This window comes from Lissotriton helveticus, chromosome 3_2, assembly GCF_964261635.1.
Source record: "Lissotriton helveticus chromosome 3_2, aLisHel1.1, whole genome shotgun sequence".
Taxonomy (NCBI): domain Eukaryota; kingdom Metazoa; phylum Chordata; class Amphibia; order Caudata; family Salamandridae; genus Lissotriton; species Lissotriton helveticus.
In genome coordinates, this window is record NC_136062.1 from 79193338 (window position 1) to 79209876 (window position 16539).

A 16539-nucleotide genomic window follows, 5' to 3' on the forward strand; every position below is an offset into this window, starting at 1 on the left:
TTCATACTTATGAACAGACAGGATTGGTGTCTTCTAGTCTTCAGTTGATAGTTCCAATGATAAACTCAAGACTGCAAGCCTTGTCATATCATACCAAGAGAAAGACCCCGTAGCAGTGCTTAGTTGGTAAAAGAACGAGTGCTGGTGTACACAGCTCTGCCATTAAAATTTCATGGCTGCGTAGAGTTGAATTCATCGCATGCCTCTTCAATCCACTGCCAGACAGTACTGCCGCTTTTTCTCACTCTTGCCAGTCCCTACTTTTTCTCTTTGTAGACTGTTTTCCATCTTTCTATTCCTCTTTCTTTCCTGTTTGGGTGATTTTCCCTCTCTTGGTTGTGGTCAATATTTGATGAGGAAAAATAAGTACCGATCCTTAAAAATAAGTGCTGGTTTCCCCAACGGCAACCACTGGCTCAAATTAAGCACTACCCTAAAAGCAGGAACGCATGGTTTGAGAAGCACCATGAGTGTAAGACATTTAACCCAGAGCAGAATCTTTGTGTATATACCTGAGGGTGGACTCAAACAAAGACACAAACAGAGAACATATTTGAGTAATGTGGAATACATCAGCACAACCAAAGCAGCTCTTGGCATATATACATGTACAATTATTGTTCTCAGAAACAGTCAAAAGACATTAGTTTCAGCAGAGTTAGTTTGGCAAAACAGAATGCAGTTTGCAACAAAGGAATGGAATACATGCAAATGTGATACCTGCAAAATTGTATAGAAACAACCGATAACTGTAAACAAATGTCTGAATCTCTCCACAGTCACAAGCTGTGTAAAATACATATGACTCCTTTTCGGTGAAGTATGATTACTTTCTTTAACGTATATACAGGTAGGTTCTCATGTGACAGCGAGTTTCACCTGTTTTCTCTGACTGTCTATGTCCAATACACAACAGAATATAACCCATTCTAGTAGTTAATCCAGGATCTTGCTTTCAAAAGGTGGGCATTTTATTCGCGCTTCGGTGAACGCCGCTACAAATGTTTCTTCAGTCGCAGCTGCGGTCAGTCTACTGGAGGTCTCCTTCTACTCGCCTCTTACGAACTGTGCCAAAAGAACAAAAAGAGATTTAGCTGCATGCTTCCTAAAGCTATGTGAAAGACAAAAGGAAATTGCATTGAAATAATACAAATAAGAACTGGTTCAATTTTAAGATCTTGAAATGACGAATGTTATCAATAACCACTTTATGGTGCTTACTTTACCAACCTATGGAAGGTTGAGCATGCCTTGCCAGGATTCGTTCTCAAGTCCTCCAGAGTTCATTTTCATGAACTATGGTATACCACATTTTGTCAGGTGGGGGCATTAAGAACCCCTAAAATTGTACACCACAAAAAATTACCTCAACAATACGCCCACAGGTTGTTGAATTGGATACAGTATTATACCTTCATTTCATGAGGCAATGTGTCCCTTAGATAAGGCATGTCAAAATACAGTAAATTAAGTAAGGACGGATTCAGCGATTGAGTTCCAGAGCAGAAATAGAAATGTTTAAGATTTATTACACAAATTCAAAAGGTGAAGTACAGACGTTAGAGGTGCAAAGGTATAACGTCATTGCCAGGCTCTCAGTAGATAAGGCAATACAGAATAATTTGAAAATCAGGAAACTTCTAAGGGGCATATGCATGAAGCATTTTTATTTTTTTTGTTTTTTCAGACGGGCCAATTCGCAGAATTGGCCCGTTTGCGAATACAAAAAAGGTTTTTCACATGCATCAAACCCAAATTGTGATTCGGTAATCTGTTACCGAATCGCAAATTGGGTTTTTGTAATGTTCTGTTTTCTTCTGTTCTCTCCCCTTTTGTATTTCTTCTGTTTCTATCCCTGTTATATCTGTCTCTTCCAATCTGGAATTCGCTTGTATTGATTCTCTACTACTGGTCTTCACTGTGAGCCTGCTCTGCTGTGGGTCCGTTACTTAGACTCAATAAAGTCTATTTCATACTAAAGGATACCTGACTTCATCCTTTCCTTCGTTGGTACATATATTGGTACCAGGAGTGTTGGGGAAAGAGAGTTTGCATCACTGCTCACTCATTTCATCAAGTACTACGAAGATTTATGCCCAGCAGCTGATGTCTGAAGCCTTCTGTTTGGATTTTCTCTCCAAACGGGTTTCATTTGAAACGTTGTTGATACAAGTCGACCTCCTGAACTTCTCACTAGCTGCCTGGATACATTGTTTCTTCAGACACACGCAAGCATGACTGACTGTTCCTTCAAAACAGGTCTGTTTCTTCAATTATTTATCGTATAGAGCTAGTGTGATCCTGAACAACTGATACAATTTCAGCCGCAGAATCATCATCTGATTCTAGAACGCAAGCTACAGTTTTCTTTTGAAATTTCAGATGGGAATTCATTGATCCACTTGGTGTTTTCATCAACACAAGACACAACACAAATGAAGGTCATTCACCTATTTCATATATTTCTGAGAATGCTGAGTTCTCCATTTCAGCTATCAAAGTTAACAAAGATTTTAAAAGTAGCTTTTGTTTTAGGTGTGGTTCTAAAACCCATATTGCTAATTTTCCTTCATGTCCTGCTTTAAGTAAAAATGTGGTAAATGCAAAAGGACAGGTCATTTCCAGGAATTTGTAAATCTCGTCGCTTCTATAAAACTGCGAATCCAAAAGTAACAATTTATAGTGTTGAATTAGAGTCTCCTGTACAGTCCTCTCTCAACCCAGTCTCTGATCATTCTGTTCATGAGTGCACAAATACCTTTTCCAACATGTTTTATCTATTGATGAACCATCTGATTGTGAAAAACCATTGTGTCAAGCCCTTATTAATAATAAATCATTTCAAGTTATGGCTGATTCGGGTGCCCCTATTACGGTACTGGCGGATACTACCTTTTTCAATGTTTGGGGTCACTCCATATCATTACAAGCTCCTGATATTTGTCCTAAAGCTTTTGGTGACAAAGATATTGATCTTCTTGGTTTCTTCATTGGCTCCCTTAACATTCTTGGTAGATCTACCGAAACCAAGATTTATGTTGCACTCAAAGGCAGAGACTTGGTTGGTTGGAGAGACTTAGGCAAATTAGGTATTTATTTGAAACCTGGTCACAAAAATCCAATTGTATTAGGAGATCTTCCTATTTTATCTATTAATAATGATTCTTCTCCTATTGATTTATTTAAAAAAAAAAATTCTTCTGTCTTTAGTGATAGGATTGGTACTATTAAAGGTTTTGAACATGTTATCAAACTCAAATCCAATGTTACACCAGTCACTCACAAGGGCAGACCAGTCCCTATTAGTGTCATGGACGATCTTAAAAAACAATTGGAGAGACTTGTTGCAGATGGTCTCATCACTTCAACTGACTCCTCTCAGTGGGTATCTCCCATTGTTCTTGCAAAAAAGAAAAATGGCGATCTTCGTCTTTGTGTGGACCTCAGGTCTTTAAATCGCAATTTAAATCGACTGTCATCCCCTTCCACATATACAGCAAATGCTTGCTAATATTGGTCATGCTAAATATTTTTCTAGCATTGATCTTCGTTCTCCATATCACCAGATATCTCTTAGCAATGATTCTCAAGACCTCACCACATTTGTTACTCCTTATGGAGCTTACAAATTTTTGAGGCTGCCGTTTGGCTTTGCTTCGGCAGCCTCAGTTTTTCAAAAAGTCATGGATGTTCTTTTCGCAGATATTAAAAACGTTCAGGCATATCAAGATGACATTCTTGTTTTCACAGAAACAAAGGAAGAACATTCACAAATTTTACATAAAGTTTTTTCCATCTTAAATTCAAGAGGGGTCACGGTTCAACCTGAGAAATGCAAATTTCTGGTTAAACAAATTGATTATCTGGGACATACCATCACTCCAGCAGGTATTAAACCTAAATTCTGCAATGTTGAGGCCATTGTTAAAGCTCCGCCTCCCTCTAATAAAGATACCCTTAGATCTTTCTTAGGTCTTTGCGAGTACTATGCTTGTTTTGTTCCTGAATATTCTACTTGTGTCCAGCCTTTGAGGACTCTGCTCAAGAAAGGTACTAGTTTTGTTTGGACAAATGATGCCAATACCGCTTTTTTGAAGATATTAAGAAGCTGGTTGTAAATGCTCCTGCGCTCAGTCCATTTGTTCATGGGCATCATTGCACAGTTACTGTTGCTGCCAGTTTGAATGGTCTTGGTGCAATTTTTGGACAACAAAATTTAGGTAAGGATCACACAATTTCTTTTGCTTCAAGATCCTTATCCAGTGCGGAGTCCAAATATTCGACGATGAAAGAGAGGCATTGGCCTGTGTCTGGGCTGTGTCCAAATTCAAAACCTATCTTTGGGGTAATTCTTTTACATTGTACACAGATCATAAACCTCTTGTTTATCTTTTACAAGGAGATGGTTTGGGCAAAGTTTCTGCTTGACTGGTACGCATTTTATCTACATTACAGGAATGCAATTTTACCATTAAGTATATCCACGGTGGTAAGAATTTCAGGGAGGATTGTCTCTCTCGACTTCCTTTGCCTTCAACTGATGATGTTATTGATGAATTTGACTGTGTTGTAGCTTCCATGGATGTTTCTTCTTCATCCAATGGTGTCATATCTGAGAAAGATTGGCTTGAGGCTACTTCTGCAGATCATGATTTAATGAAAATTTCAGATTTTATTGTCAAGGGTTGGCCTCCAATTAGAAATGTTCGACATAATTGAAGATCTTTTGCACAAATTTCTTCGGAATAGTCACTAGAGAATGGTATTTGCACTAGGAATGGCTATATTATTCCTCCAATTACTGTTAGGAATAAACTAATATTGATTGCACACACAGGACATTTAGGAATTACTGCTACTTGTAAGAAACTCAGAGAAAATTACTGGTGACCTTCTCTAAATGCCCAAGTTTATTCTTTTGTTGATTTGTGTCCTCAATGCGTTGTCTCTGACAAACATTGGAAGACTACACAAAATCCTCTACATCCTGTTTCTTTACCTGATGGTCCCAGGATAAAAGTTGCGTTGGATTTTGCTGGACCTTTTAATCTACTACCTACTTCATCAAGATTTTTATTGGTCCTGATTGATTATTTTTCCAAATGAATTTATTTTTCTTTTGTTGATTCATCCTCGACAGATTCTGTTTTGCAATTCCTTAAAAAAAAATTTTCTGCTGAAGGTCCTCCAAGAGAGCTTGTTGCAGACAATGGTACTCATTTTGTATCAAATGCCATGCAAGATTTCTTAGAACTCATGGATATTAAACATGTTTAAGTAGCTTTGTACAGTCCTGCTTCTAATGGACTTGTTGAGAGAGCGAATCGTTTTCTCAAAGAAGGGGTTGAGACTGCTCTATCCTCTGGGTTAGATGTGAATCTTTTTCTTAATAACAAGGTCAATGCATATCACAACTCACCTCATTCAACAACTAATTTGACTCCATTTGAGTTGTTAAGAGGTAGAAAATGTCGCTCTCTACTTCTGCCTTCTTGGTTAGAGCGACATTCTTTCAATTCCTCTTCAAGACATGCCACCAATGTTGATAAAGATGCTCTTTTACGCAAATCTGTTGCTCTAGCACAAAGCAAACAAAAATATCATTTTGATATTCGTAAACATGTTAAAGCAACAGAATTTAATTCTGGTTCTTATGTTCTCATCAAGAAACATTTTCTTGTCAAGAAAGAAGAATCTTCTTTCTCTTCTCCTTACAAAATATCTAAGGTTGGACTTAGTTCTTGTTTACTTCGCGATGGGAAGTGGTGGAACAAGAACAGACTTGTTTCTATCTCTGATAAGCAAGCTGCAATTTTTACCAAAACTGCCATTACTCATAATTTGGATGATTATATCTTGTTTGAAGGTTCTGGTTCTTCTTCAAATGTTGTATCATCTAATTTACATAATAATGTTGTCACATCTACTTCTCCTATCTCGCATAGAAGTGTGGTCTCCCTTTCAGATTCTGAAAATGTTGTTGATGATCCTGTTTCAGTTTCTGTTTTACCTCCCATGTTATCTTCATAAAGAATTTGTAAGTTACCTATACGTTTTAAAGATTTTGTTTTATCTTAATTTTATACCTTCTTTAGGATTGTATTATATTATGTTTTATAATATGATTTGTTTTTAAAAAAAAAAATGTTTCATTTTGAGTTTTCCCAAAAAGGGGAAGATGTGTAATGTTCTGTTCTCTTCTTCTGTTCTCTCCTCTTTTGTATTTCTTCTGTTTCTATCCCTGTTCTATCTGTCTCTTCCATTCTGGAATTCGCTTGTATTGATTCTCTTCTACTGGTCTTCACTGTGAGCCTGCTCTGCTGTGGGTCCGTTACTTAGACTCAATAAAGTCTATTTCATACTAAAGGATACCTGACTTCATCCTTTCCTTCGTTGGTACAGTTTTGCAATTCGGTTTTTGGAAGGGGTGCGTTAAGGGCGTCCCTTCCAAATACCAAATCCTAAAAGTATGCATGAATGTTTTGTGACAGTGAGTTCGGTAGCAAAACATTTGCATAGTACCACCTACTTAAAGTAGGTGGTAACCCATTCGCAAATAGGAAGGGGCCCCCAAGGAACCTCTTCCCCTTTGTGAATGGTTGTCAAGGCATTTTTAAGAGCAGGCAGTGGTCCCACGGACCATTGCCTGCTATTAAAAAATGAAAAGAAAGCTTTTAATGTTACTGTTTGTAAAGCACCTTGTTTACCTTTAACGGATGGCTTGTGCGTCGGACAGCCGGGAGCCGTCCGATTTGCGCACGCATGAAATTTTTCCACACTGCGGGAAAATTTCGGCCGCATCCAAAGGGCTAATGAAAACGGACTGCTTTACAAAAAAAAAGATTGCTTTGTTTAAAAACAATCACAGACATGGTGGTCTACTGACCTCAGCAGGCCACCATCCCTGTGATTTTTGCGATTCCGAGGGGGTCACAAAGTGCGATCTATCTCATTAATATTAATGAGTCAAAGCGATTTGCAACCACCTGGGAATCGCAATCTGAAACCCTTTGAGTTTCATGCATTGTAAATTACGATTCTCAGGAATTTGCAATTAGGTATTTGCAATTTACAATGTTAATGCATGTGCCCCTACGTATGAAGTCACGAAATCAGTAAGGAATAGGGCAACATCCCACGAGTAATGGAAAGTCTTCGAGCTCACCCCCAAACACAAGTGTTTTTACACTGGTTCTCTTGCACAGGAAATTATTAGTTGTGCTAAATGATCATAATGTGAGCAAAAGAATTAGATTCTCATTAACTCAGAGCACGATTCTATGAAATGTCGTATTGCATTAGCATGTAAGCACTATCCCACCACATTAAATATTTATTCTACCCACTTTAGGCTAATGTCATCTGGAGATGGCAGGACAAACCAATTACAAAAGCAAACTATTGTGAATGAATATGGTACAGTGAGCTAGCGGAGGCTCCTTGAGTAATGCAACATTTCCCACACATTTGTGTGCGTGGAAAGTTTTCTTCAAGAACAGCAAGAAAACATCATTGGAAATATATAAGCATGAGATTGCTTGTTGTGTGCTGCAGAAATAAATGAACAGTGAACACGCAGGAGACAGCCATTTTGAACAAGATGGTGTCAAGGCCTAAACTGAGGGCTAGTTAACATAAGTCAGAAAAATACACTTTAACAAGACATATCAAATTTGTTTCAAATGCAATAACACAATATTAGTGTGTATATGCCATTTCAAAAGCAAATCCACCACGTTCTGCATGTTATTACTACTGCACAAAAATATAAAAAGCACAAAACCTTTGATCCATGATTTTCTACACAATCTGAATTTACGGTTGTTTTCACTAAGGTTAAAAAATGTACCTGTCGTTGAAAATAGCAACATCACCTACGCTTGCTTGCTCCTTAACTTGTTTTGTCGCCTATGGATGAGGTAACAACATTTCTCTTTCCATAAGGCCTAATCTTCAATTGCTGTTTAGGGCCATGCGAAGACGCTAGACGAGTATCAGATTATTGTATTTCAGCAAAACCCATTTTGAGTGGTACGGTTTTTTGGCGTGGTAATAAAGTACCAAGAAAATACAGACTCCTCAGTGTGAGTTATTTACTGGAGGAGGTACGTCCTCTCAAACTTCCAACAAACTCTGATAATATAAACCACAACACCTTGGGAGTAGTAGTTTAAATGTTCCCATCCACAAACTATTTTAGGCCAGTAAGCACCCATGTTGCTAGAATAAACTGTAGAAATTTTGTAATTTAAATTCAATTTTGCCCATTATATCGTTAAAAATATCTTATTCTGAAGGCAATTTTACTGGGGTTCTCTCTGAAACGATTCTTGAGAAAAAAATATTTGTAGATTATTTGTTTTCAAATAGGAACAGGCCCTACTGTTAACGAAAACGCTTTTTTCAGAGGAGTTCAGGGGGCAACCTATATTTTTTTTGCACAATTAGTAGAAACAGTGCATTTCTAGAACACGTTTGTTAAATGCATTAATACCGACTGGGTCACATTAGTGCCCTCTCTTGACAATGGGCAGTGTTGCCCATAACCAGGTTATTTGGTTTTAGGGTCACCACTAAAAGTGACAGTGTTGTGAGGAAATACTATGTGAAATTTTCATTTTACGGCATGATAAGGAAGTGGTATAACATTTAATTTATACCTTTGATATTATTCCCAGCAGCAATAACATAAAATTCGGATAGTTTTGTCAACAATTACAATATATCATTTCTATGTTACCGGCACTGACCCTTAGTAAGCTTCCTCCCTCCCTTTTCCATCATAGCAGAGGATATGACCTTTTTCTGGTATGTATATTACTAATAACAAAGGTTGAGGATTAGATTAACGAACAAATGAGTCCATACCCCAAAAAGCTTATACAAGGCCCCTACTGGGGTCAAGCTGGTGTGTTGTTGCCTTCACCCTCTCCTCTACCAAATTCCAGTAATTTCTTCCACCATGTCTGAATTTGAGGGAGGCAAAATGGGTGCCTCTCCCCCCGCCTACTTTCCAAGTACAATTGCATAAGGCCATTGATTTTACTAAAGCCCACTCCCAGTCCTCCTTGAACTCTTCTGTTCATTCACCCCTCACAGATGTTCTGTCAGCTTCTTCTGGATTAAACCCAGATCAGTTGACTGGGGGTGAGTGCTTGCAATGTTCAACACTCCGTCCATCATCCCCTTTGGTTTTGCTTTGTTCGCCCTAAATTGGCAGGGTATGTCCAGATGTGGTTCCCTTGCTCGCTTTGCCACTGGATTCAAGCTAGCCTGGCTGATTAGCCAGAAACCAGTCGCAGGATGCTTGTTTCAGGTCAAGGGAAGGCATGGCTTGGCAGTTCCGGCTGGACTGTTCCCATGAGGCACAGGGTCAGACTGATTTGCATATGGCCATGTCAACTGGGGTGGCGGAGTGAGCTAAAGAATGATGATGGATTAAACCCAGATCAGTTGACTAGGGGTGAGTGCTTGCAATGTTCAACACTCCGTCCATCATCCCCTTTGGTTTAGCTTCTTCTGCCTCCCAGGAAGGCCCCATCCCAAACATTGCTACCAGCAAGTCTTGGAAGGCTGCAAGCGTCTACAAGAGCCCTTCACCTAGGACAAATGGGTGCCGGCCTCCTTTTGTATACATCTTCAGAAAAATGCACAGTAAGCACACCAATGAATATGAGACCCTCCTCCTGGGAAGATAATGATAAGGCTGAACAGACTACTAAGAGCTGTATCTTATTTCGGGGTTGTGAAGCAATACGAATGCGGTGGGCATGAGGGGATTTTTTTTTTTACACTTACCTGCTCCTGCGCTTCCCACCTCGGTGCTCCTGTCCCAACACTGGTCCCACTGTACAGGCTCCCAGGGGGCAATCACAGCACTGCTTTCAGGCAGGTAATACCAGTATGAAGCAGTGCTGTGATTGGCCTGAGCCGGTTTACTTGATGCTCTCTCAGGCCCAGGGAGCCTGGGGATTTCTCCAACCCGGCTGTTGCAACACAGCTGGGAGGGAGAAGAATGAGTGCGTATATCTGTGTGGCCCAGCCTAAGGTAGTGGACCAAACTGACATGCAGACTTACAAGATCCCTACACTCCTTCCTGTAGCATGACGCTCGGCAGGATGACCCCGGCCTAACCCCGGCTGGCTGTAATGAAAAAAAAAATTATAATAAAGTGGTTTTATTATAATTTTATTTTTCAGTGGGGCGATGCTCCTCCCCCATAACAGAGGAGGAGCAGTCCCTGCTTGGGGGCAGCAAATCAATGTCCAGCATAAGTGGAAAACACAAATACTTGGGCACGAACCTTTTTCAATGTCCGATAGTATGCAAAGCTGCCAGGCCATGTTATGCTACATCCTACTCTGGGGGCTTGAATCTTGAACATTGAAATGCTTCACTCAATGACTGCAGATCTTGTGTATATTGCGGGGGCTCCTTCCATGTTAAGGGATGGAATACAAGTGAAAACATACTTTGCAATTGCAATGGCAGTGTGTAAAATGCGGGTTAGCAAGTGGACATGCAAACCACGTATTCCGTTGCCATGAAGAGCATGTATAATTCTGCAATTCCAAATCAAGGGGCAGGGTTAGAAAATGGCAGAATCTGTATAAAGCAGAAGAAGGACTAAAGGTGTGAGTGGTGATGTACATTTTCCAGAGTTGCATTTGAATTCTTTGAGAGTGTCATGGGTGCATAAAGGAAGATAATTACGCTGGCAGCCTGCAGGAGGACTATTCAGTACATAGCAGTGTGCGCCTGTACACATGGATATACAAGAGCAGCTGCGGAATCTCACCTAGGTCGTTATTCTTTGTGATCGACGCTGCGGCCCTGGTTCTCGGGCCCTGCTGTGTGAACTGGTATCCAAACTTGAGAATCACTGAGTTTTCTTCCAGCATTTTGGCAATTTCCATTTCTACAGCTGTTCCCAGCTGCTGCCTCTGTTTTATATAAGACAAACAGCAAAAATCAAACACAATATAACACTGACATATTCACTTGGGAATACAGCATTTATAGGTCAACAATGAAATATAGTATTTGAATTCCAAATCCTCCGGTCGAATACATTCTGGCCTTTCAGTGCAGAGGATCACAGGCTGGTGCTCAAGGCCACGCAAACACTGACCTTTCTTCTAGTCCGGAATGGGGCGATTGTAAGCGACCTAATTAGAGACCCCTTTGGTTGAATAGCCATTTCTCAGAAACACTGAGAGGTTCATATCACTCCATCAGACTGTGGGACATATTTGCAAGCCCCTATCGCCACCACAACGTCCCTGAATGCCACCACAAAGTTACTTTCATTGTGATGGCAATAGGGGCCTCGCCCTATTTACAATGCAACCTTCAGCCACTTAACGTGGCTTAATTCTGCCTTGTAAATAAAGCACCCTTTCACGCTGTGTTTAGCCTGAAAGGGGCGGGCAATGGGTGTTACGGTGGTAGTTCCGCCGCAACACCCATTGATTTTGATGTCCCTCCTATTTACAAGGGTGGCGTAAATAGGAGGCAGTGCCAAAATTAAGATCAGGGAAAACCTGGTCTTAAACAGGTGAAACGAGGAGAAATGCTGTATTTCTCCTCGTTTTTTCTCTTTCCATGTGTGCTGCATTGTGCAGCACACATAAAAACAGCAAATTGCTTATGATTGTTTATGTGCAGGAAGGTCCCCTTTCCTGCAGATTGATATTCACTTTAAAAAAAATGCAGTTTGGCCCTTCTAGCTGTGCTACATTTAGCAGCACACATAGAAGTTACAAAACGGCATTTAAAGATTGTTTATGTTGAGGAAGGGGGACCTTCCTGCACATAAACAATAATTTCCCCCAACGCAGACACCCTTACACTATGGTACAAGGGTGACTGTGTTGGCATTAGGCAGATGAACTCAGCGCCAGCGCTAGGGGAAACACAGGGGTGCGCTGCATTCTTGTGAAAACAGTGCAGCCTTGCGTTTTCAGAATAGAGAAGCGTGGCGTTAACAATGTTTGCTGAACGCCACACTTCTTCATTCTGTTGTGAATATGCCCCTGTGTCTGCTAAAACGCCAGTACTGTTTGAAAGACACCTATATCAGCCCAACCTCACCTCTTACTTGTGCTTGGAATCACTTCCACATTTTCCTACGCTTTTATGCGGTTTGGTTGTTTCACTCGTGCTGTGCTCAGATTGAGAGCTCTGTTATAATTTAAAATATAATAGTTACATTGGAATGATAAATGTGTGTATGTCTTTTTTCGCATATACGGTAATTTATTAAGGTGATGGGTGTAGAAATTGGCAGAAATCCAACACTTGAGCAGGCTAAACAGGCTGTCAATGATGGATTGACACATTTCTCTTGTAAGGCTCTTCGCTTGAAATGTGAGTTCACCAACAGCGCCCCTTTCTCTTTAACTTAATGCACCTACCTCTGACAAGTGTTAATTTCCTTTGTGAAGATTAACTTACACATGATTCAGCAAATGATTACTCTTCTGGAGAGCTCTTAGAGTGGAACATGTCACAAATTGCTTTTACTCTACTCAAGGAAGCCTTGATTTGCTATCTACTAAACACAAAGGTGTAATGTTTTACCTGTTACAGTGAGAAAGATGTCACATATCTCATGCTCTCATACTGCCAGCTGTTTATACTCTATGTACAAAAATATACACATTCCACCATCTAGGGTATGGATTTTGAAAGTACAACCTATTTTGTTGTTTCACATTTGGTTGAAAGTTGATGGAAGGTGAGTCAAGAATGACTCCCTCTGATGTTGTCCAGAAACGGACGCACAAACTCCATCTTCTGATTTGTGCATTTTCCCCTGGTGCCTAATATATCTGTGTCTCTGGTATGTTAGAATCATAAAGTTTCTTCCACGTTACATGGAGAACTCCATGGGGATCTAAATCAGAGTCCAGCTACAAAACAATGTTTTCACATAAATAATGTTTTGGTTTTATTGCATGAATCTATTGCAGTGGTCTTCAAAGTTTTTAATGCCGAGCCCCCTCGGCATTAAAAAAAAAAAAATCACTGGGCCCCTTAATAAAAATTTATTTTTCCAAATTATTCCATACCATGACAATCTTTAAATATGTATAAACATTCCAGGTGACTGTTTTAAAATGATTGCCAGCATACTATTCTAGTCAGCCAGGTCTTATTAAAGTGTAAAAGTATCATTCAGTGGCCCTCCCCTTTGACAGCTATTCCCAGCCATCATATGAATGACAAAAGAGGTTAACATTGGCCCATTACAAAGTAGCCTTCTGCCCCTCTGTTTTCTTTCTGTAAAAACAAAGCACTGTTATTGGTGTGACGATTCTCTTGGACAGTGCCTGGTATCACCTTGGGATCAATTAGGGCCCTATCAGGGAGGGGGGCGCCCCCCAGTTTGAAGATCTCTGGTCTATTGGTATCTAATGGTACCTCACATCCACAAACATGAGATTATCTCTGTCCACCTGCTTGTAAATAACTTGAGAGCCTTAGAGTAGGGGCAGATTGAATCTTTAGTCATTGTCCAGGCACAGTGGCACTCCTCCCTGGTCATTGTCTTGGTACAGTGGCACTCCTCCCTAGTCATTGTCTAGGTATAGTGGCACTCTTTCCTCCCTAGTCATTATCTCAGTACAGTTGCACTCCTTCCTCCCTAGTTATTGTCTAGGTACAGTAGCACTCCTTCCTCCCTAGTCAATATCTAGGTACACTGGCACTCCTCCTTAGTTATTATCTAGGTACAGTGGCACTCTTCCCTAGTTATTGGCTAGGTACAGTGGCACTCCTCCCATGTCATTGTCTAGGTAGAGTGGCACTCCTTCTTCCCTAGTTATTGTCTAGGTACAGTGGGACTCCTCACTAGTCACTGTCTAGGTACAGTGGCACTCCTTCTTCTCTAGTTATTGTCTAGGTACAGTGGCATTCCTCCCTAGTCATTGTCTAGGTACAGTAGCACTCCTTCCCTATTCATTGACCTGGGACAGTGGCACCCCTTCATCCCTAGTCATTGTCTAGGTACAGTGGCACTCCTTCCTCCCTAGTCATAGTCTAGGTACAGTGGCACTCATTCCTCCCTAGTTAAATATCTAGGTACAGTTAGCACTCCTTCCTCCCTTGTTATTGTCTAGGTACAGTAGCACTCCTCCCCAGGTATTGGCTAGGTACAGTGGCAATCCTCCCTAGTCATTGTCTAGGTACAGTGGGGGCACTCCTCCCTAGTCATTGTATAGGTACAGTGGCACTCCTTCCTCCCTAGTCATTGTCTAGGTACAGTGGATCTCCTTCCTCCCTAGTAATTGTCTAGGTACAGTGGCACTCCTCCCTAGTCATTGTCTAGGTACAGTGGCACTCCTCCCTAGTCATTGTCTAGGTATAGTGGCACTCTTCCCTCCCTAGTCATTGTGTAGGCACAGTGGCACTCCTCCGTAGTCATTGTCTAGGTATGGTGGCACTCCTTCCTCCCTAGTCATTGTCTAAGTACAGTGGCACTCCTTCCTCCCTAGTTATTGTCTAGGTACAGTAGCACTCCTTCCTTCCTAGTCACTGGGTACAGTGGCACTCCTCCTTAGTCATTGACTAGGTACAGTGGCACTCCTCCCTAGTTATTGGCTAGGTACAATGGCACTCCTCCCTAGTCATTGTCTAGGTACAGTAGCACTCCTTCCCTAGTCATTGTACAGGTGCAGTGGGACTCCTCCCTAGTCACTGTCAAGGTACAGTGGCACACCTTCTTCTCTAGTTATTGTCTAGGTACAGTGGCACTCCTCCCTAGTCATTGTCTAGGCACAGTAGCACTCCTCCCTATTCATTGTCTAGGTACACTGGTACTTCTCCCTAGTCATTGTCCTGGTACAGTGGCACTCCTTCCTCCCTAGTCATAGTCTAGGTACAGTGGCACTCCTTCCGCCCTAGTTAAATATCTAGGTACAGTGGTACTCCTTCCTCCCTAGTCATTGTGTAGGTACAGTGGCACTCCTTCCTCCCTAATCATTGTCTAGGTACAGTGGCACTCCTTCCTCCCTAGTCATTGTCTAGGTACAGTGGCTCTCTTTCCTCCCTAGCCATTGTCTTGGTACAGTGGCACTCCTCCCGCCCTAGTCATTGTCTTGGTACAGTGGCACTCCTTCCTAGTCATTGTCTAGGTACAGTGGCACACTTTCCTTGTCAACGTATAGGTAGAGTGGCACTCCTGCCTAGTCATTGCCTAGCTACAGTGGCCCTCTTCCCTAGTCATTGTCTAGGTACAGTGGCACTCCTCCCTAGCCATTGTCTAAGTACAGTGGCACTCCTCCCCAGTCATTGTCTAGGTACAGTGGCACTCCTCCCTAGTTATTGTCTAGGTATAGTGGCACTCCTTTCTCCTTGGTTACTACATAGAATGTCGGTTAATCAGTATGCACTCAATGAAAACCTGAATAAAGTTAATATTGGCAACATAAAAGCAACATCCAGGTATAATATAATCAATCAATGCAATATTATGTACCAATGCATTAGGTGCTCGTGTGGTGTGGAAGGGTCAGTGCTCAGTGCAACAACGTACATACCAATTAATTGTGCTGGAATGACTTAGTAGTCCGAACATGTGAACATTTTTCCAGCACAGTTTCCCCGGCTAAGATTCTCATACACGTCATAAAGAAGAAAACACCTTATCACACACTTTTTTTTAACTTTGGGAGAACTGATACAAAAGGGCACAATGCTCTGACTAATGGATTATAGAGCATAGGACGGCCCTGGAAGCTGCAGCTACAAGGATATATGCCATTTTCCATGTGGTTAGACAAGGGTTATCCATGGTCTGTGTTACCTCAGGTAGTACCCAGGCTCACTAGAGGTATGCAGCCTTATTATCTCAGTACTCATTATGGCAGATTGTTAGATCTCAGCAACTTAAATGCTAAGCTCAATAGGGAACTATACATTAGTATTTAATGCTGGGGGTTTTATACCCTACACTCTTCTTGTGTTCACTATTGCCAACATCTTGCATTATAAAAGGTGCATAATGGAACATATTTACGACTTTTGTGACACAAGACAGTACAATAAGCCACCGTGCTGCGCTGCCCTGCGTCAGGGGGAAAGGGCAGGAATGCACCCTATTTATCCAATATTGAACATTTCTGTCATTTTCCCTTGTGCTTGCGCTGTTTTGGCAGTTTAGCGCCAATGCAAGCACCCATGACCTATGGTGCAATGGCATCTCTGTTGTAGGAAAGATTGTTTTTGTGCAGGAAGGGTTACCTCCCTGTATACAAACAATCCTGAGAGTATTTTTTCTCTTTCTATGTGTGCTGCACAATGCAGATCACATAGAAAAAGAAAAAAAGGAGGCGAAATAAACATATTTCTCCTTGTTATGTCTCCCCGGGGAGGTGTATAATTTTGGTGCATTCCCTGGTTTACAAAGTTTTGCACATCTCGGAATGTATAAAAAAAATCATGGGTGTTGCATGGGAACTCCCACGCAACACCCATGGAATGACTACCCAGGGCAGAGTAACACAACACAGCAATTTAGGCTGTGTTGTGTTACT

General features: G+C 41.1%; 1 protein-coding gene across 1 annotated transcript in view; it reads right to left on the reverse strand.

The window, feature by feature from the left end:
* Positions 1–267: 267 nt before the first annotated feature.
* Positions 268–16539, reverse strand: part of LOC144826224 (tropomodulin-2-like) — a 322058-nt gene continuing 305786 nt past the window's right edge. The window contains exons 9-10 of the mRNA XM_078684601.1: positions 10800–10944; positions 268–1065 (exon numbers count right to left, since the gene is read on the reverse strand). Coding sequence (XP_078540727.1) covers positions 1031–1065; positions 10800–10944 — 180 coding nt within the window. The 3' untranslated portion in view covers positions 268–1030. The remainder of the gene's footprint in view (positions 1066–10799; positions 10945–16539) is intronic.